Source organism: Onychostruthus taczanowskii, unplaced genomic scaffold, assembly GCF_017590055.1.
Source record: "Onychostruthus taczanowskii isolate IOZ18803 unplaced genomic scaffold, ASM1759005v1 scaffold2, whole genome shotgun sequence".
In the NCBI taxonomy this organism is placed as follows: Eukaryota; Metazoa; Chordata; class Aves; order Passeriformes; family Passeridae; genus Onychostruthus; species Onychostruthus taczanowskii.
The window spans coordinates 7004857-7027664 of NW_024499239.1; the positions used below are offsets into that span (position 1 = coordinate 7004857).

The 22808-nt window shown below is 39.3% G+C and overlaps 1 protein-coding gene across 4 annotated transcripts in view; it reads right to left on the bottom strand.

Annotated features, from left to right (window-relative positions):
* LIMCH1 (LIM and calponin homology domains 1) overlaps positions 1 to 22808 on the bottom strand; it is a 174224-nt gene that overhangs the window by 31523 nt on the left and 119893 nt on the right. For 2 of the 4 annotated variants that reach the window (XM_041403123.1, XM_041403121.1), the window contains exons 10-20: positions 21417 to 21707; positions 19907 to 20161; positions 18280 to 18621; positions 17264 to 17599; positions 16478 to 16711; positions 15301 to 15546; positions 14118 to 14153; positions 9358 to 9484; positions 6431 to 6585; positions 5847 to 6246; positions 2316 to 2537 (exon numbers count right to left, since the gene is read on the bottom strand). In XM_041403123.1, the coding sequence (XP_041259057.1) occupies positions 2316 to 2537; positions 5847 to 6246; positions 6431 to 6585; positions 9358 to 9484; positions 14118 to 14153; positions 15301 to 15546; positions 16478 to 16711; positions 17264 to 17599; positions 18280 to 18621; positions 19907 to 20161; positions 21417 to 21707 (2644 nt within the window). The remainder of the gene's footprint in view (positions 1 to 2315; positions 2538 to 5846; positions 6247 to 6430; positions 6586 to 9357; positions 9485 to 14117; positions 14154 to 15300; positions 15547 to 16477; positions 16712 to 17263; positions 17600 to 18279; positions 18622 to 19906; positions 20162 to 21416; positions 21708 to 22808) is intronic. The other 2 variants (XM_041403124.1, XM_041403125.1) reach the window with 2 other exon arrangements.

Below are 22808 nucleotides of genomic sequence, written 5' to 3' on the forward strand. Positions count from 1 at the left end.
GAGGCTGACATCATCTTAGTTGTCCAAAGTCTGAAGTAAAATAAGTACAGGGAGAAGGCTGAGTGAAGTGAGTCCAGCGTAGCTCCCTAGTTCTTTCAAACAAGGCCCCAGACCAATCACATCCATACCAAGGTGTCTATAGCAGTGCTCGTCTGTGTCCCAAGACCCACAGTGGAGAAGCCAAACCAGTACCCTGTCCCATCTCTGTAACCTTGCATCTAAGCCCTTTCCATCAACAAACCAAGGCTCTCCTGTATGCTCAATAGCTAAGATACTGCCCATGCCTTAGTCTGAGGCATGGAGACCTGTAACATTAAAAAGAAGCATTTGGGAAAAGAGAAGTAAACTTCCAGAAGAAACAGAACCTGAAATCTTATTTTAGGCTGGTAAATTCTCTTCCAGTGACAGGCAAATCTTCTTGTCTTCTCTCTCATCACATTCATTACATTCCACCTGTTTTCCCATGCAAGATCCCCCTCAAAGCTATCTGCTCTCCTTCCTCTGTCCTTGACACACTTAACACACATACCTTTGCTTGAAGCTGAAGTGCCAGGAGTAATTACAATAATTTGCACTACCCAATCACATTGTTGATGGATTTGTGAGGCTAGTGATATAAAATTTGTAGTTAGAGCACAGACACTCTGTCACTAGCACCATTTTGGTGCACAGTCATTCTCTCTTGTAGGCTTCATCATTAAGTGCATTCAAGCTGACAAACCAGGAGCTATTCTGTAAATGTCAAGAGTCACAAGGAATCTGAGTCAAACTCTTCTGCCTCCTTTGCCAGTATCACCACAAGAGCTAAGAATTGGAAGGAGAAACTAGACACAGAAAAATTTGCATTCAGCTGGCCATATCATCCTCAAAGCTGTAGAAAGGGGAGGATGATAGGACATCAAACAGATACAAGCACACTCAAGAACTAAGTGACTTCTGCTGCTGAGATTCCTCATAACTCTAACTAGGCCTGAAATTCCTAAAAAAGGAGACATTAACATTTCCACTTTGCTACTTTTCTGATTGTCATTGAAATTCTAATCTCCAGCAAGCTGAGGTTCTTTATTCTCCAAACACTCCCATTACCTGCTCTTCTGTATCAGATGCAATGCTTACCTGGCTTTTCCCTCGCAGCCAAACTGTTGTGACAGGAGCAGCCTCAGCCCTGCCCTCCCTGCAAATCATTAACTTTTGACTCAATACTAGCTCTCTCTGACAGAATCAAGTCTGTGCTCATGACACATTCCAGTTGCCATGATTGCTGCAGGCTCCATGGTTTGGTTGTCCATCGCTAGAGACTGGCATTAAGCAGGGGAGTAAAACACAAACCCTTTCTCATGAATGAGCCATCATGCCCCAGGACAGATCTCTGACTGCTCCCTGTTATCCATCTGGCCAATGCTTGGATGAAATCAGAGATGAAAGAAAAAATTATCATACTCCAACTCTCACCACATCTCCAATTCTCTTTGTTGTTACACAGGAAAAAATGGTGAGAATTCCCTCTGCTGTCTCTTGCTTGCAGCCTTTCACATGCTCTCTTTTCAATCCTCTCCTTATTTCTTGTTTTGTTTTTACTATCTACTTTTATTACAGTTTTGTAGCATCTAGATGCCTGCTGTGATATGCTCTAGTTTTACTCCTGCCTTTTTCTCTGGGGAAGAGGGGGAGAGATAGATGAAAAGGTAAAATTAATTTGTTTCTCTGATAAGACAGTTAAGAAGCATGTTGGCCCCTCTGAGCATTTCAATAGCTTATCCCCTTTTCTAATGTTTCTGAGAGGGGAATGAAAACCAAATGCTCAAAACTGCCAGCACATCCACATCCTCTTTTGAAAACTGAAAACTGAGACTAATTATAATGGCTCACACAGTCCAATTATGTTGCTGATCTAATCAGCTTACATTAGAAGAAGCGCTGAATAAACTTGCACAACGGCTGGGACACTGAATAAATTTCTCCCTGGCCCAGCACATTTAAAGCATGCTTATCAGCTGCATGGCATCTGAAAAAAACTCCAAAACAACAACAAAAAAGAAAAAGACAAAAAAAAAAAAAATCCCTCCAAAATCCCCAGTGGCTGCAAAAAGTTTTTTAAAATTTACCCTCCTATTTCTCTACCCACATACAAAAGGAAGAAGCCTTTAATTTACAAAGGACTTGGGGTTTTGCTTATAGTTTTTTCCTGGTCTGGGCACACCCTTTTGCAATAAGGCAAACAGAGGCACTCGGGTATCATTAGTTAGTGATTAAACACATCATGAGACAGAAAATTGGCACAGAAAGTAAGGCTGGTTTGTTCGTGTTGGTCTTACTGTTGGCTCTTTGTGCACACTCTGAGTGGCAGGCCTCTGTAAACTGAGCTCAACACTTGGGGGTTCCTTCTTCAACTCTGCCAGGGGCTTGTCCCCTCTGGCTACTCCATCAAATTTCAGAGATCTGGTTGGTGAAGGAGTAAATATTACTGTTGTACATTCTTTATCCTTTTCTTCCATGCCGTTGACATTTTCTCCATTCATGCTGACTTTTCCATCTACCTGCAGAATACAGTTAAATAAATATGCTGAGACAAGTAACATTCAAAGGAATTTAGGAAATTAGGAATTCAACATGATACTACAATCATGAACACCGTCTGTGTTATCAGTGAGGGATGAAGCCAAGCACATATCTCATTCAACAGGCCAAAACAGAAGAAGACCCTGTGACCCTAGAGGGCTCATAAACAAAATACAGGCACAAGGAAATAATTTTTCTGGATTTCCTGGTTTCCCACATTCCGTTCTCCCAGTAACATACAGACACTCTTTGTGGGCATCACAGATCAAAGGATGCTTAAAAAAATCAATTTTTATGTTAAATTTAGACCAAAACTGCTGGGTTTTACATGGCCTTATGCAAGGGCTAAGCAGGTTCTCCAGGACTAATTATGCTGATGAACCGTTTATGTACCTCAATGACCTCACCACAGTATTAGCAGTCTGTACTTTTTTGAAGCACTGCCATGTGAACTTTGAAGGGACAGGAGCAGCAGAGTTCATCTGCTTGTTTCCTTATTGTTCATAACAGGGAATCAAGGCACCAGCAAATGAAACTAGCCATTCCACCCTCTCCATAAGGCAGTCAAATAGATAGGTGCTTTCCTAAAAATTAATTTACTCAATCTCCTTGAAAATGAGAGTGTCGAAACAGTTTAACTACCTTTTTCTCAGGGTCAAGCCAGATCCTTTGTGGCCATATATTCCTGCTAAGGAACTTTTAAGCAAAGAAGAAAGCACAAAATATGTTTTGGCTTCTTCCTCTGAATTGATACAACTTCTTGGCACTTTTACACTGGACTTCTGAATGGAGGTGGCAGGTAAAGACTCCCTTCAGTTTGAAGAGCTCTTTGTAGAAGCATATAGGAGAAGTCTTGCTACAGAGAACTCGCTAGCCATTCACCTTAAGTGGGCCCAGGTGGAGAGAGACCAGGAAAGGACCATGTCTTGTACCACCACATTGCTCCTGTGCTCCTATCTGGCCACAGCACAGATGTTTACAGGCTTGTCAGCTGGCCTAAGGAGGAGTAAGGAGGGCTTTGCTACTCTGTGCACAGAGGTTCTTCCTTATTTATTGAGTGAACAGCTTGGATACCTCAAGAGTGGCACTCCAACTTAGTATATATAATCAGAAGCAGGCTAAGGGCAAACTCCTTCCATTGACTTCTTGTACATGTGCATCCAGAGGCTTGTTCTTTATAAACATGATTAACTAAGAGGCCATCTCTGAGCCATCCTTAGCTCTGCCAGATGTGCAGGAAGGTGGAGGCAGTTAGCCCTTGCACAATCAGCTCCACCACCTGTTTCACTCCTTCTGAGTGTTTTTCAGATGAAAATGTTCCCTCCCTTTCTACACTGACATCATCCACTTAACACAGTACCTCTCTTAGGGTTTATTTCCAAACACAAGTGTGAGCCCCAAGTCTTCTGGAACTGTGTGCTGGATTATCTGCTAGAGAGCCAGGTTACGAGAGATCTCAAAAATAAAAAGTCCAGGAAAACACTGGCAGGCTGCACCATCCATTTCAGTGTCTCTGTTTAGACTAAGGCATTTCTCTATTTATATTAAGGAGGAAAACCAAATGTTTGGATGAACAGGACAGATGTCCTGGCTGAAGAGTTAAACAAACATACTCCTTTCCTTCTGATCTGGAGGAAGTCAACACATTGTCACCAGAGCCAAGAATCATTGACAGACTGGTGTTTCAAGGGAAAATAATGCAACAACTACATGTGCTAGGGAATAATTCCTACTGAGACAAATCAGATTTTTTCACATCATGTGAACAAGATTCAAACATTTTTTTGTGGTGGCTCATGGGGCGTAGGAGCCTTCATGAGTTTCTTCCCACATATGTGAATTATATATGCAATAACATTATGATGATATACATACATATCTTGGTCCCCTGTTGAAAAAAGTGGCAAGGATCAGAAAAAAACCAAAGATCCATGATTCACTGATATCTAAAAAGTAAACTCGGGGCATACCAACCAGGGTATAGGAGAAACAGGAATTATCAGTTTCTTGTTTCAACTAGGAAACATGGTGGAGTGTGGTTTCCACAGGAGCTGGGACAGACTTCAATAAATTATACATCACAGCATACTTTTTTCACTAGCTACAAAGAGCTGACTTATTTTTTAGAAAGTAAACAACCTCAACATACTTAGAAGCAGTGCTACTGGGATATCAGCAGGCCTTCAGGGACCCTTGAATGCCACTTGCAAAGTATGTGCAATGGCAGACAGAAGGGAACACAAACTCTAGAGACAGGGGGCATCCATGCCAGTAGGATTCATTCATGCTGTTCACAACATGACTACTATGAGACTTAGGTAAGCTCCAATTTTGGTACAGGCACTGTGAACAGCAGATGTTTTCAAACTTGATTTATTCTGGTCTGTTCTTTTTAATACATCCCAGTTTTTTGCTTTTTCCATCATTAGTTCAGTATCTTACTCTCATTCTCCACAACCACCCAGTCAAAAGATACACTCATCAGATTTCATATTCTGGTTTTAGAATATTGTTTCTTATTCTTCTCCCACAAATCATAGCTGACTTATTCCCAGCACACTGCTTTCATCCAAGTTTTCTTACTTGTCTTACTCTCATAGTCTGCTCACGGTTCTTGCGATCCAATGGAGCCACTCTCCCTCTCTCACCATCAATTTCCAGTTACTCTGCTACCCCAGAACCAACCTGCTTCACTAAACCTCCATGCACAAGCTAAATCCTCTCTTTATGCCTCTGAAGCAGATTTCCCCACTCATCCTTGATGAGAAGCATGTTTAAGACAGCATATCTTTGGGCAAGCTGGCTCTCGGCTCTGAAGGAGTACACCAAAATTGTTTGGTTACACCAAAATTGTTTGGGTACACCAAAAATCAGACCCCTGACACAAAAGTCAGTTCAGGTCTTGCTTCAAAAATCAGGGCCTCCATACTCTCTGCACCTTCCATTTTGCTCAAAACCAAAAAACATGACCACATACTCTTTACTAAAAACTTTTTGAGGAAACACCTTGCTTTTTTCTTAAATTCCCCCTTTTCCCAATCAAATTTAGCCTGATTTAAAATGATCAGTGCAAATATTTCAGTCTGAAGAGGTCAAGATTCTAAGAAAGCTGGTAAACATGAAGAAACCATTAAACCAGAAGCTGCACAGAGCATGAAGCTGAATTTTATAATATCAGAATGCTGCCACCATTTCTACATAATTGTATTAAACATTTATATGTTCAGATGACTCAATCAAGATCTCTTTGCCTCCTGGTTGACTTTGGGGCATGTGATGTATCCTACCTTAAAGTTCTTTAAAACTTCCTGTGTATTTTTGGGTTGTGAATAAGGCTTGGGTGTCAGCATAGGCACAGCCTTGGAGATACTTTTGCTGGGAGATGTGCGTCCTGTTGAACTGCTGGGCTCTAGTTCAGTGGTGGGAACAATGGTTGCTTCAATTGTGGCAGTGAATTTTGGAGCAGGAAGTGACTGTTGCCTTAAATATCTCAGAGGATTTGGGTCTTTCAGTGGGGAATTTGGTTCCACTGAATGGCTTCTTTCTAGAATTTTTGGCATCTGCAAACGCTCAAGGACAGCTTCACTGATAGTGAATCTTTCAGTGTACTGCTGGAGGATGCTCTCAGCCTCCTCCTGTGTCTTTGCATTCTTGTATGCCTCATGAAGCTCCCGCTCCCTTCTCTCTCTGCAAGACAACACAAGAGAAACCATCACATTAACACTGGAAATCACAGCCATTTCCTCTGCTCCATCAACATCCTCCCTCTCCCTCGCTCAGGTCTGCAGGCATGGCTGCCCACAGTTACCTATCACCTATGGAGCACACAGCATTTTCAGACACGCCACTACGCTCCACTAAAACAACGTACTTCTCCTCCACGATTTCTCGGTAGGTTTTGATGCTTTTCCTGCGCTCATTTGTTCCATCTCCAGCCAATAACCTTTCCATTTTCTTTCTCTCAGCTTCCTTTTTAATCAAATCCTGTGAAGCACTCCTTCGACGACTCTTCCACCGAGCCAGGTCCTGTGAAAGAAGGAAGACATCAGAATGCAGAGCTGCAAATAACTAAAAAGTGGCCACAGGTAACAATGAACCCAACCAGCTGGTTGCAATACTTGTTCTTGCCTGTGGACTAGGCTCCCATCTCCTGCAGGCAGCACTGTTCATTTCAATGACAAAAGGAGATCATAAATGAAGATGTTGTCTGAATTTTCTGCTGATAGAAGGATACAGTAAAGATTTCATAGCTTCACTGCTTACTTTGCTTTTGGCAGGAAATTTGGCCTAAAAGGACCAGTCAGGACACTCATTTTCACTTAGGCCAACACTAGAGACAAAATTCAATTCCACTGCTTACTTTGCTTTTGGCAGGAAATTTGGCCTAAAAGGACCAGTCAGGACATCATTTTCACTTGGGCCAACACTAGGGACAAAATTCAATTTGTCAGGAAGATTAAGTAAATACATTATGTTTGGTGGAGAATTTTAATAATCAGACATATGGGAAGTAGGGGTTCATTAGAAGAATGGATGTTGTTTCACCATGAGCTACAGATGCACTGTTGGCCTTGGAGAGCTTATAGTTCCATACTTTGCCCATGCTATCAGTCAGCTACATGCAAATATGGTTGACCAATGATGCTGGGTTTTTTGATAGAAAAGTCCAGTGCAGCATCCAAATTAAATTCTTCATCATGGCCACCCTGCACTATTTTGGATCCAGATGTGAGCAACAGAGATTAGGGAGTGATGAGGCTTGTATCTGGCTGGTGTGAGGGATGATACAGTAAAAAGCCTATGGTTTGTATCTAGCTATATAGAGATGTTCTTGTTGAAGTAACCATCTCAGTCTTTTTGGAATCTCCCTGCCTGAAATTGTGCAGAAGATTGATTGAATCTGGTTCTCTGCCTTTTCTGAAAAACTAGTCTGATACTAAACCACAGAGTCACAGGAGGTACCTGTTATGGGCCCCTGTGATGTCTTGAATCCTTTATGAATTCACAAATCCTGGAGGATACAGAAGCAAGATCTTTTTCACAGTACAAGTATTACAGCAAAGAAGTTTTCTAAACTGCAAAATTTCTTTTCAGACAACTAGCAAAAGAACAAAATTTTACATGTAAAAAGTAAGTACTGCAGAACTTCTGCAAAGAAAAATAACTTCCTAGGAAACTGGAAGGGAACATTTGTCATTAACTTTTCCACATCAGGAGACTGGTATACAGATTACATTTTGTGCACTCTAACAATTTTTGGTTTTAATAAAACCCAGATATTCATAACACATACTCAATTCAGGAGCTATTTCATTAATTACATGGTTTCCCAAATATTTTAACTGCATTTTTATTGGTAAACAGCAGAAGGTACTGCAAGTATAACTTATTTTATTAAAATCAGGAAAAAACATTGTCACTTTTAATTTAGCTTAAATCCACAAATTATTGATGTTACACTTAAGGGAATGTTCATTAAAGTACTTCTTCACATGAACTACATATATCAGTCAATAATCCCCTTTATGAAACGTAGGCCTATCATTTTCCTCAGTTACTAATTATTCTCATTGAAGTACCGAAGTCTTTCTTTATTCAGCTACTTCCACTGCTCTCTATTGTTTGAAAATTAGTTTTTCATTAGCAAATTTTCTAGCATAAGCCTTCCTTCTCTTTTCACAATTAAAAACCAGACATGTTTATATTTTCCAGTTCTGGTGCTTTAGAATAACAATAATTTTACAAACCCATGAAACAGTTAATTGTTGGCAAATTCATAGCATGGGCATCTAAAATATCAGAGCATGACACATGTCTCTATAAAGCCCTCAGAATGCCAAGGACATTCTAATAAAGGCATTTTCAGTACTTCTTCAGAACTTTTAGTTCATGGCAGAAGGTGCTGAGGGCCTGAAAAATGCAAGAACTTTAGCTCAGAGGATTTTCAATTCAACAGCAGAGTTCTCAAACTTCTTGAATGCCTCTGGATTTATTCTTATCTCTGCTGGGAAATTATGGCTTCCCACACATAAGGACCTTTCAGCTGAAGTCCTTCATTGTTCTACTATAAAAAGTCACTTCTTAGCTGTATATACAACTTGTTTTTAACTTTTCCTTAAATTTTTTTTTCTACCAAAAACCTCTCTGAGGTGTTCCACAGAAGCTTTCCTTATAATGAGAAACTACCATACTTGAACTTCTTATACTAACTTACCTGCAGATCATGTTTTTCTGTCTTTGCTAATTTGCTGTAGACAATACCAAATATTTGGACAGCTTAACAAAACACATCAAGGAAAGAGGGTTTGGAAAGGCCTTATAAACCAAGCAGGATATAGCTAACATGAAGTGGTATTTGTTTGCTTGGACAAGATGGAAAACATTAACATCTTCTGTATCTACACTAATTTATTAAAGAAAAGGCCAATCTATTTATTCCCTGTCCTACTTAGTCTTGTATTTTGTCACTTTGGACACTGACTGATTAGAAAGGTTAGAGAAGTCAGCAGTTCAAAGTTGTTCCTTCAATTTTTTACCTAATCACAGTTTCTTTACATTTTTTTTTTTTAATCAAAATGCCTGGTGAACAGGCAGAGGGACTGGAAGATCTTGTATTCGATTTACAACACATTATGAACTTCTATGGTTAGCAACAATCCACTGAGGGGAAAAAAAAGCTCTCATTATTTTAAGCACTTGACAGCAAGTGCAGATTTAGCAGGTTGTCCTGTTTTTGCCCAGCTGTCTGACCTCAGTGCCTGCCAGCACTGCAGACAATGTTGAATGTTGTATACTCACATCTTGCCACCTGGTCTCGTCCTCTTTCAGCTGGTTGTGTATATTCTGCAGCTTCTCATGGCGAGCTTTGCTGTGAGGTTGAGCCACAGCGTCTTCTTCACATCTCATGTCAAACATACTCATACTCCTAAACAAGGGAAAAATAACAACAGGCCCAGTCTTATTTAGAGGCTTATACTCCTTCAGCTTGTAAGAGCTGAAACCACATGAGGGTGCTACAGCAGAATCAGACACCTGCTCTGTTACAAAGCTTCCAAAAGCAGCAGTCCTCAAGTTGGGCTTGTTAGCATCCCTATGGCTCCCACACAGTACTTCAGGCATTACATTCCTCAACTTCCCATTTTGTTAGTCAACTACAACTTTATATCTCACTAAGAAACACTACTGACTTTACACTTCCATCAACAGCTCTTATTAAAATAATTCTATCGTTCAGAACATTTTGCTTTCTGAAGATTTGTGCCCAATGGGTTTTCAAGATCACTTTGATTAACACCACAGACAGAATTTTCCATTTCAGGGTAAAAGAAGTCTTGAGAAGTACATCAGGGGCAGCATAGCCAGCTAAATGCTATTGCTACAAACTCAGAAAAGTACAATCAGTTCAAACTGCATGGTACTTTCTTTTATTCCCTTTCCTCCCCTCTATGCCTTGAAGAAATCCAATGCTACCAGCACCAACTTATTAATACAGCTAACCTAACAAGGAAAATATGACGTCCAGGACAAAAAAAAAAAAAAAAAAAAAAAAAAAAAAAAAAAAAAAAAAAAAAAAAAGTTTTTTTCTATTTATGTCTTTGACCTTTAGAGAGCTAAAGGGAAAAAAAGGTTATGGTTTGATGTTATACATCTCTTTATATTATATAAAGATTTTCACACAAAGATAACATGCTTACTACTCCACCTCTACTACCTATTATTAGTAAAACATGACCTCAGTTGTGCCATTCAAAGCAAAAAAAAAACTTAAAAGAAAGCCATGCAGTTCCACATGAAGTGATTTCACAGCAGTCCTCAAATGATCACCTGCAGCTTTACGTGAGCCAATGAACCAACTAGCAGGAGAAGCACCCAATGAAGATAAAATTGTCGGCAACTGTGTCCACAGTATTCAAAGTGAATACTCACGGAAAGCTGTGCATATATTTATGAGCCAGCATTTGTATTCAGGCAAGCAAAGACGGGAATGCCACTCTCAAGAAAACAGTTGAAAGGTCTGGACAGTGTATGCAAAAGGACATGCACAGATTCCATCCTGCTAAGTAGGTATTTACTCAGAAATGAAGGACAGAATAAACATCCTATTGCCTTTAAGCATGAACAGTGAAGTTAACATATTACTGCGCTTCACCCCTTAAACAGAGTGCTGAGGGTTACACTAATTTGGGTCGTTTACACTAATTGTGGGTAGTTTAACAGTTGCATTGTCCAGGATTGGATTAGAACATTCCTAAATAACAAAACCTAAAGAGATGGCAAGTGCTGTTTTTTAAAACTTAAACATCAGTCATATTGGCAGACTGGTGAGGTAGGTTGGGAGATGCAGAACTTGCAATAAAGTCACTCTTATAGGGTTTATTCCAGTTTAAGAGCTTTTGAAACTCACACTAAGAATGCCTTTAGTGTTCAGTATTTGATACCTTGTGCCTACTGGGTAGCTACTTGTGTAGCTCTTCTCTTGTACTCTTTCCTCATGTCAAAAAATTTTTCATTCACATGCAGTAGGAGAAAAGGTAAGATTTGAAATGGTGGTTACTGGTCCTAGTAGAGTGCATGAGTACACACTCTCCACCATTTGGGATGGAAGCATTTTGTTTTTCTAGCAGGAATACCTGGATTTCCTAATTTAAGTCTAATATATGTTCCCTGATTTCATGCAGGTCTCACAGGGTGCACAAAGTCAGCAACAGGTTTTATAACTATTAACAATACAGTAAAAAAAGTTCTCTGGAAAAGGCTTTAGCCTTGGCCAGGAGTCAAACTATACACTACAACCCCAGATGCACCTCCTACTCCAGCAGTCACCTCCAGTTGCTGGACCTTCATTGTCATGGATAAGCAACTGGGTGGGTTCAAACTTCAACTCTGCAGCAACAGGTTCTTCCACAACAGTATCTTCCCAAGACAGCAGCCTGAAGGAATTCCACCTCAAAGCACTGTGCTCCACTCTGACCAACATGTAATAAACACTTAGAGGAAAAACCTCCTTTTCTGAGTATGTGGACAAGGCCAGCTGAAAGGTCTACACCAACTTCTCTCTCTGACAATTTCATCCTTAGAAAATAATCTAAGAGGCCAAAACTCTGAGCTTCTATCCAAAGACACTTTTCACTATGAGTCCCACATAATTGCATTCTATTTCTGTCTTGTACAATCTACAAATGACTCCAGACAATCTCTAACACCTCCATGAACAGAACTAGATTTACTTCTCCCTTCAACCACATGTGGGGCCAGCAGGCACATAGCACACAAGTAGACAGGGAATACATAACTGGACCAAATTCAAGTTCATTGACTTTCTGCCATTAGCACAGCTCCAGAGATTGTATACTAACTCTGTCCTGAAGCAAGAGGCCTTTCTGCTGACCAGTGTACCAGACCTGCCATTCTGACAATGATCTGGGAAAAAGCACTGTGCAGACTGATAGTGTATTTGGGATGTTGGGATTTTCAAGCTACACTGCTTTATTATCACAAATTACAGTTGTTGCTGTTAGTGATATCATGCAACAATTTCTTTTTTTAACAAGTCTAAATAAATTTTGAATTAAAAAAGAAATCTGAAGTACTTCAATGTTCAGATTAATTAATTTAAAAGTGAGAGATAAGGTAAAAAACCTTCTTATGAGAATATGTTAACAATCCTTATGTAAGGCATTTATTATGTGGCTGCATTACCATTTTACAGTCATATTAAGACTTAAGAAACTCCAATAAAACATAAAAAACATAAACATAAAAAAGGGACAGACTGGCTCAAAATCAGACTAGTAAAGAAATACTCAAAAATCTCGGCTCACTATGAGCCTACACTCACGTTGGACTATCATGGTACCACCAGAATTCTCTCTCTTTGGGAGATGGGAATGGGCCTTGTCAGCAGCAACACACTAAGTGTTGCCTCTTCTGGACCCTGAGACAGACCAGGGCTGAAGACAATATCTAGTCTTCCTCTAACTAGTGAAGGGAACTTTGACAGTCTAATAAGAGAGTCCTCAGTTTTGCTGCTGGAATAAAGAGCATCTAGTCTAAGACTGAATTCAAGTTACAGTTTTCCATGGGGACTTGACAAACATTTAAAAAGTATTTTAAATGTCAGTTCAATTTATTTTTCCTACTTGAGAACCAAGTCTTAGAGTCTTCATAAATGCTTTGTCTTCAGAAGGGAAAACAGTCTTACTTTTACAAAAACTTAAAAGACAGTATAGGAAAATAGTTGCTCTGTAAACTGTAGCACATTTGGAAAGGATGACAATGAGGCTTGAATATTAATTGTTTTGCCTTTTAAAATAAAATAATAATCAGTATGGAATAAGCAATATGATATACTGATCTTTGCTACTCTCATGTTATACCACCAAGACCACTGCAACGCCTCTTTGAAGGCATCTCCATGTACCTTCTCTCATTATTGCACTTAATACAGACATACATAGATGAAAAAATCAATCATATAAGCATAATGTCCCCACTGTTAAGTATAACACTTCTATGTTATATTACTCTTTTTATCTCCCCACTTCATTTGACTGGACAGATTCCTGCTGCTTGAAAATGATCATGCTTACTCTGTAGTCAGAAAACAGAGGTTTTGCTCAGCGTAAAGGTATTAAATAACTTGTAAAGAACACTTAGTCCATGATTCTAAGTTTTATCATTAGAGGAAAGAGTGAAAAATTGCATATAAGTCTCTGTGTACGCTCATTATAAAACCCCACAACTCTCCAAAATGTTTATATTTTGGGATTCAATCTGGGACACAGACAAGGTCATGTGCATTTCTGTGAACAGAAAAACATTAAGGATATTATTGTGTGTGTAATTCCCAACTATTTCTCTTCTAAACAGCTAATACTTCCAAAGAGCTTTCCAAATGAATTGCATACTATTCTGTACTATAGTTTGTATGCATACATGAACAATTAAAATGTTTGAGTGCAACAAATGTCAATTCTACTCCTTCTATGCATCGAGTGATGCATCGAGGTGAAGAGCTTAAAAACTGAAATTTAGTACATTATTAAATTGAACCTAACTTGGAAAGGATTGAATATAAAGCTTTAAAAAGAGAATAAAGGCTCAGTTAAAGATGTATCTTTCTGGTAATTATTCTGAAGTTCACAATGACATTATTTTGCTTTGGGCTTTCTTTATTTCTTCCTGTTCTTCCTCATACTTCTTTTTTTTCTTCAACACCCAGATTCAACCCAACTCCTTTACCTGTAGCTGATTAGAGGCAATGGAAATTCAGAAGAAATCCAAGACAAAGTAAAACAAAAAAAGAAGAAACAATACTTTAAGCAACAGCTGGACATTAGTGTTATGCTTAGTTTTTAAGGGCTTTTATATAGAAATTATTTTAACTGCAATGTAAGCCATATCGCATTCCATTTTTCAGTGCTGTCTGAAAAATTTATTTGCCAAAACACTGCAAAATAATGATGATGCATCAACTGCATTTTAAATTAGTAGAAAGATGGGAAAGCATGCAGTGTAAGTTGTTTAAAACAGAATCTTGTGAACACAAGACAACTTACTCTGCGTCATCAGACACAGCAGTTCTGGGGCCGAATCTACAAGACCAAATATAAAATTAGATTGTGGATAAATTCATTAAGTAGTAATTTCAAGTGGACCTGTGTAATTTGCACAACTGTCACTTCTACTAGTAAAGCTGACCAAAATAGAACCATACTGTTCAGGGATTATGTATTCATCAAACAAGACTTACCTGATCATCCTGAGGTCAAACTACACGAGAACACCACCCATCCCTCCTTAAACACATATATATGCCCCACATTATAAAAATCTGCTGAAGTATACCTAAAATGTGTATAGAAAATAGTTATTGAAAATAGACTATGTCTTAGCATTTACGTTGTGACATACATGCAATTAATGGAGACAAAACATAACAGTTACATTCCACAGCAGTGCTTAGTACCACTATTACTGAAGCATGAAAGAGACAAATATTATAGTCAGAAAGCGAGTCACAGGATTTCCTTTTTCTTTTTGTATGTCTTGTTTTTGTGCTTGGGGATTTCCTTAGTGTTTTTGTTTGTTTATTTGGTTCTTAGTTGCTTTTTGTTTATGGTTTTTCTTTTGTTCATTCGTTTTGTTATCGTTTTTGTTTGGGTGGGGGTTTTTGGGCTTTTTATGGTTGGTTGGTTGGCTTGGAGTTTTTTATTGTTTTGTTTGCTTTTTGGTTGGTTTTTTTTGTTAGTTGGTTTTGGTTTTCTTTCCTCAGAGTGGGGGAGTATAGCTGAAAAAAGTTACTGGTAATACACAAACCAGCAGCATTCAGTAAAATTGTAGTCTTCTTTAGAGCAATGCAAACCACATATATATATATGGGATTTATCAGAAAAGAGCATCATGTGCAGAAGTCAATACTACAACATTAATCATGGGAGAAACAGAATAAGCATCTCTCAATGAGCAGAGTCCATTTCAGCATCTCCTCTTCATAAACTTTTCTCACAATTCAACATATATACTGTAATCAAACATTCCTTTCACTTAGCTTCAATTAAATATTTTTTAAAAATCAAAATAAAATGCATTACACTACTATTATTTTTGTTTCTAAAGTGTGTATTACTGACATACAGTGTTGTAGTCTGGATTGAAAACACACCAGGCAATGCACAATCTGAACTCTGAAGAGTGCACACAGGGGTTTACAAGCTGCGTGATTCACACCAGAAAGCTCACGTTTGCAGATGCTCATCCTTGGATGAAAGTGCTTCCATTTTGTTTTCCTCAGGGACCTCCTGAAGCTTAGATGTTTGAACAAGGTGGACTTCGTTGTTGCCATCTTCAGCCACTTGGGCAGTACTAATAATCTCATCTTGTCCTGCAGGTGGGAGACTGTCCTCCTGCCCTTGCTGCTGTTCTTGTGGTGGTTCTATTGCAGGTTTTCCAGAGCTATTAGTGTAGACTTGTGGACATTTTTGAGGCCTGAGTGAGCCAAAGGCAGTAGTGTAAAGGGATGTATTAAGCAACATTTCAAAAATCACACATACATAATGAAAAGCATGACTATAAGTTAACAAACAACCAGCACCTCCAAATCCAAATAGCTGACACAGGACAAGCTAAGAGGGGCAGGAGCAAACCCCATAATTTTAAGAGTTAAGTGTTTGTAGTATTCTGTTAAATCAGAAAATAAACTGTCCAGAACACCACTGAAAACTAAACACCAAGCCGCTGTTGAATTCTATGGTAGATGACAGGTTTGTTTTCTCCTGGCTGAGATGAAAGCTAGTATTTCATCCATGTCCGTACAGGTGCATGCCTATTCTTCTCCTCAAGTACTCTGAAGAGGCTGATGAATGAGAACCTTCCCACTCTTGCTTGCATGTGGCTCAACCACCAAATGATAACTCTGTTCCAAAGCTTCAACACTCACACAGCCTCAAACATTGGAACAGAGGTGCTCAGAAAGACATTGAGCATTATCAGGAAGAATCTCAGAATCTCTACATTTCCTGTTCGGAAGTCACTGACACCAGTTAAGCCACAGACAATCATCTAACCTACCAGATCCAGCATCTCCATTTCTAGCTGGAAACATTTGTAATGATTACCTCATATTTAACCAGAAACCTCTACAAATGTAATGCAAATGTAATTGCTACACAGATCTGTTTCCACATGTTGTTACAATTTTGCATCTGTAGAGCTTTGGTCTCAGTCTCCACATGAGTTTTCTAAAAGGGTCAGAAACCTTCAACTGCCTTCTACTGAGCAGAAAGAATTAGCAGAGAACTGAGGACAAGCATGAAAATAACCACTACTGGGCCACCAGCAAATCTTCCTGATAAAGAGATCCTGACAAACAGCCCACGGGTCTAGCTAAAAAGGACAGAGAAAAACACAACTTTCTTACCTCGTGGTTTTCTTCAAAAGTTCTGTGGTTGTGCCCTGCTTATTCTGCTGCTTTGAAAAGGGCATGGGAAGGAACTGCTTAACATTGGGCCCAAGCTGTTTAAGAAAAGCTCCAGTTCTTCTGGCTAACATGTCATCTCTTTGAGGGTCTGGAAATTTCATTTTGTTTTCTGTTCCATCACTCTGCAGCTGAGGGATTTCAAGGTGTTCTTGGCTCTCGTCTTGTGTGACAGTACTGCTCAGAGAGACAAGTGACACTGTTCCATGATCATGCTCACTTGTACAGGAAGTGGCTGCTCAGGCAATGTGAGGTACTGTTACTCAAAACAAAGCTGAGAACGATGGACAACTAGACAAACCAGGCATCTTTAGCCACAGCACAAGGAGTAAGAGGAAATTATGTTGAACCATACTTATGTAGGTGATTTGTTAGAAGTGGGAATTGCATACACATCTATGCAACGACTTATTCACTTAGGAGCTGGCATAAAAATCCACACAAAGCACTATGGTTTGCAAAAGAAATCCCCCCAAAAGATAAAAGACTATTTTCATGCTGAACAGCAATTAACAACTGAAGTACTTAAATATTATGAAAGAAAACAGGCTGTTTTATATTCATAGGATACATTCTTGTAAGTGATTTTACAAAACAAAACACAGGCCATGATGATTGAGTAAAACACATCTTTAAAGCCCATGTGAAGAATGGGACAACACTGCTGACTGATCCAAGCTAACACCACACACAAACCAGGCTCAGAGGGATCTGCTTTTGTTCTCTGACCTTTCTCCTTCCTGCAGAGTCTTCATATCCTTTTCACGAGCTACAGCCTCCTCTTGCTGCTGATGCTGCTGCTGCAGCAGATAAGGAGCTACTGACAAGGGAGGACAATTTACGGGAATGGAGCTTGTGGTACGCCTTGGAAAAGTTCCCATCCTTCTAACCAACATATCATCTCTCTCTATATCTGGTAAATTCCTGTCACATTCTTCCTTGGCACTTTCTTGCTGTTTGCTCAAACTCCGTGGGGTTTGTTCCTCAGAGATGATATCAGAAGCTGGTACAGGTGATGGAATTCTCTTGCAAGAGTCATCTGTACCTGACTTGACTTCTCCCTCACTAGTGATGAGAATGAGAGGAGGGGTGAGACAGACAAAACGTTCTCAGGTCAAATGAAAGGTATGAAAAGGAGTCATCTAACTCAGTTTGCAAATTTTTTATATACACACAAACCTAGCTGAATGAATTGCTTGCTAAAAGCATTCATTAAAAGTTCTTGCTGCAGCCACAGATTGATTATGCCAAAAGAAATATAAGATCTGTTAATGTGTAAATGACCCAGACAATTCTTCTCCAGATAAATGCCAGAAACAGAGAGCAGCAGTACACCATCTTCAAAAAGAAAGTAAATCCATTAGGTTTGAAAAAAACATTTTTTTGAAGATCAGTACGGCCAGCAAGCTGAATGACAAATTCCTAATGTGCTGAAAGCAGGCAGAGCAAAACTACTGGAATTGAAGCAGCAGAAAAATCATGAGTGATAGCTCATCCTCTGAGACAGCAGTGACTTCACTGCCCATCAGAAATTCTGAGCAAGCGTTCGGAAGACCTGTGCACAGCGTTTTGTGCAACCCTAAACATGTCAAGATACTCTGAAGACATCAGATGTTTTCTGAACAAGGCCGTGCGCATAAACAGCTCTTGGGTTTATGTTGCAGTTCACTCCCATGCAGATCAGCATCTGGCAAGAACAGGCCTCATTTACAGCTCAGCAGCACTTCCTAAACCACACCAAATACCTGGACCCATTTTCTGGCTCAGATACTCCACTGCTGTATTCAGCAAACCCAAGACTGACAGTGGTTGGAGGAGAGCTTTCAACACCAGAGAGACTTTCCACACCATCTTGCTTGCTTTCCTCTTCTGTTCCACTCTTGGATGAAGCTCTGCCAATAACGAGCTTGTCCCATTTCTGTTGATCAATCTCAGTTACTGGCCCAAAATGCACAAACTTCTGCTTGGGGCTACCAGCCTTTCTGTTTGCTCTGGTTTTGCGGACAGCAAAATCATCATGGGCTACCGCTTTCACCGTGGTATCAGACGGTGGCAGAGTGTTGCTGGAACATCTGAAATCTTCTTCACTGGTCATAACGAGGAATAAAAGAATGCCCCCAACATGAGACCCTCAGAATAAAACAAATTAAATGCTCCTAAGGTTTTGAAGGGGTTTTATTTTAAAATTCGAGGACACAGGTATAAACAACTGTGGCATACTGAGTCTCAAATGACATATGAAATGCAAAGATACTGCAGACCTGAGGGGAAAACATGGAAGCACTTCCTAAGGGCAAGGAATGTAGTATATGGCTGTTCCAAATTCAGTTCTTCACCTAACAAAGCCACAGTTTCCTTATGTGCTCACATATACCCAGGCCACACACTATATGTTACTATGGCACTAGAACGCACTTTAGCACGAGGGAGTTACAGTGGCATGGGAGTAGTAGCAAGGGCAATTCACTTACCCTAAACCAAGCAGACTGAATCCTGATTTTAATAAATCACCTCAAAAGTAACAGAGAGATTGCTAATACCTTCAGGACGAAAGATTGATTGAGTTTTGATTTATTAGAGCTAAAATCACATACAATAACCACATTGTTAGAAGAATGCCAGAACAGACAGCCATCTTTAATTGCAAAAGGGCATGCACCTAAACAGGAAGGCCAGGAGTTGTTATCCTTTCCTATTGGAGTCACAAATCACCTGCCTATGGTTATAGTCCACCTCCACAGGGAAACAGCTTAGAATAACTGCTTCATACTGGCTCCCTTTGTAGAGATTTTGTTAACAACAAGAGCATACAAACACCATACAGTGAGGCTCCTGAAAGCCCTGCTGCAACAAGAAACAGTGGTGGTGTACAGCATTGGAGTACTATTGTTGTGCTGATGTATCAGCTCAGGTCTCAAAATAGCACAGAGACATTAATGCAAAGATGCTGATCCTCAGATAATAGTCCCAAGGTATAAAACACCCCGAGTCCTGAAGACAGCTTGGTAAGGAGCAATGTAGTTGCTAGCGTATTAGCGGGTACCACTTGGAACTTTGTCCTGTTAAACTTCAAGCACTTTCGAAGCAAATTCAGCCACATGACAAGAGGGACCTTTCTGATATTGTATTAAGAATATCTACAAGAAAAGTGACTGTGAAACTACTATAGTGCTCTAAATGATGGACACATTTTCTTTTCATGACAGACAGCATATCTGTACAGATTTTTGGACTCCTGAAAACGGAAATAGATAAGGACTGGTTGTCAACAAGGCATTCTTCAAGTTTAAAGTCACAAGTACACACAGCATATTTTGGCAAACTAAACATGCTTCCCAGGGTGCCAATCCTGTCCACAAGCAGAAACCATACCTGGGCTCTCCTGACAGTTTCAATCTTTTCCAGGTCTCCAGATCTGCTTTTGTTATAGAGGCGTTGACAAAAAGCACATCTTCTTGTAGCTGAGGAAGGATGCTTTGAGATTTCTGTTTTGCCAAATCATTTCTCTCATTATCAAGCTCTTTCACCTGCTGTTCCTCCTCTGACTCAGTCTTCTCATTTTGCAGAAGTGGGCTCTCTTTGCTTGTAACTGTTTGCCTTACTGATGTCATGTGCACCCGTCTTCTTCTAATTTAATGCACATTCCAGTTCAGCAAGGAAAGATATTTTGAGGAAGCAATTATAAATCAGTGTCAAAAGAAGAGGCTCAGAGCTCAAGAATATAAAACTGAATTTATAATATTACTTTCACATTAATTTTAAGAAGTAAACATGGAATGAATCATTTGAAGTTCAAACCTCTCAGCTATGCTACCCCATTCATGCACTACTGAGACCACTTCTTCATGTGAACTTCTATTCCCAGCTCAAGTAAGAAAAATCTTTATGTTATTACTGAATTAAGCATTTCTGCAATAAGCTTTCTCTTAAATAGTTACAAATATCTCATCTAAATATTATTCACACAGTGAATTCAGGTTTTGCTCTCAAACATACTACACAATTTCTTTGATCTTAAGAATCATGTCAATAGCACTGGACTATTAAAATTTTGTTAGGTGCTCCTCAGATGTCCTGCCAAACTAGTAATTAGAAAATGTTAATATAATCAGATGACCAGCAATTGAATGGCACATTTGACATTTGAAAATTGAAAAGAGCTCTTAAATATTAGAAGAAGTTTTCTGAACATATCAGTTGGTACAGTTAAGGGTCCCTGTAATGTGTATATAATGGTTTTATCTAGAATCACATCTGTTTGCTCAAATAAAACAGTTTCCTGAAAAAGATCTCTACCTAGCAAATATTTGTGTTCAGCAATTTCTTAAAGGTCTGTATCACTGAGCTGAAGAAAAAAGAGATTTTCTAGGTTGAAGTCTTGTAACCCCCGATCCACTTCCCAAACCAGTGCTGCATAACACACATTAGGACCAGGTGCAACATTATTCAGTGCAGTGTAGCAGGCATATATATTCAGTGCCTTCACTAAAGACTCATCTGGTCCGCGTTTCATGCAGGGTGTTAAAAGAGCGTGAGATGAAAGAAATGGATCGAAAAACGGGCACTGAATGTGATCAGAAAAAGAGCTGAGATGCAAAACATATTTTCTAAGTTTATTCTCCAGTACTCATGCTCGTGACCTGTCTTACGAGTTTAGATAACAAAAGTGTTCCACCTTTATCTTATTTACACTCACAGGCAATTAACACTTCTCCTTGTACTGCAACAAAAAAATAGTTTGGTTCACTTTATGATAAAGCATTTGCATTTACTTTAACCTGTAAGGTGTTTTTCGTAGCCAAGACAGCTTTAGGCCTATACAGCAATATATCATGGTGAAATTAAGCATTGTAATCAAAAGAATAAGACTATGAATGCACACCTTGCATGTTCCTTTTTTTCCATCTGCAATGGCTTTTTAGCATCTTCCGGTTTCCCTTTCTCTTTACTTGTATAGGGTCCGACTAAAAAGGAGTTAAATGGAACTATGTGCTTGGGTTGATTCATTCTGGCTCTCCGGGTGGCAAAGTCATCCTTTTCTAAATCAGGAACTCTGCTGGCTGCTTCATCTTCTGAACCAGAATCCTTTCCTTGGTAATGTGTCATGAAGGGGTTGTCCTTGCGAAGGATGATGTCTGGGGTGCTTCCGCTGTCTTCGCATATTGGCTTTTTACTGACACAGAGCAAAATTAAATAAAGCTCTTGATGCACCAGGGGAGGAGCGGGCAGTGCAACACTCATCTCCAGGTCAAAAAACAAGCATTGGCAATCAAATAAGCTCTGAGCTGCTGTTAGATTGCACAAAGCCTAGCTAGAAATAAAATATATCATATAAAGTGGCAAATCCACAAAGACTTTACATATAAAAGTCAGCATGTTGGACCTTTACTTTTTTTAGCTATAGCTGGAAGAACCAGTAAGAACAAATTTTAGCATATGAGATGCAGTGAATGTAGTACCATAACTGGCAGTATTAAACTTCTTGAGCATTTCAAACAAAGGAAGAAATGTGATGCAAATATCTGATCCCTGGCAAATGTTGTTGAGTTTTGAAATACCAGATATTTGGCACTTTTCTTAATAGTTCTATTAAAAAAAAAAAAATCCAGAAAAAAAAAAAAAAACCCAAAAAAAACCAAAAACCCATCTGAGTAATCACAGAGCCTGTCTACCCTAGTATTCTTAACTGTTTTCTTCTCACATGCATCATGATTGATTCTTTTCCTAACTAACCTTTCCTTTCCCACAGAATAAGCCCTCTATGCCAATCCCTCTATGCCTCTGTGCCATCTGACATACAGTAGCTGCAATGATAGCACACCAGTGATATTGGCATGCCAGAAAATATTGCCACCTGCCTTCGTCAGAAACACAACTGCTATCAACACAGCCTTGCTGTTACTGAAGATTATGACAGTAAAGACACTTGACAGCTGGTACCCATAAATATTAAGTTTATTTTAACTTGTAAGGGTCAATACTCTTAGGCAAACTGAAAAGACATATGGCAGGAGCTAGGCAACTCTCACATTTAAAAATCAAATTGTTCATATTGATATTTTTGGAAGTTGGGCAGCAAGGACTGTTCCATGCAATACTTTTGTAGGCATTTGCTCATTCATGCAGCACACCTTGCTACACAAAGCAAAACAGAGGGGATCAAAAGACTGGCATTAAGAAAGCGAATCTAAATAGCTCAGAGGTTGCTCTGACTTTCTTTACTATCTTAAATTTAAAGACTGCTTTTTTAAAAAACATTTTAAGTCCCTGCAAG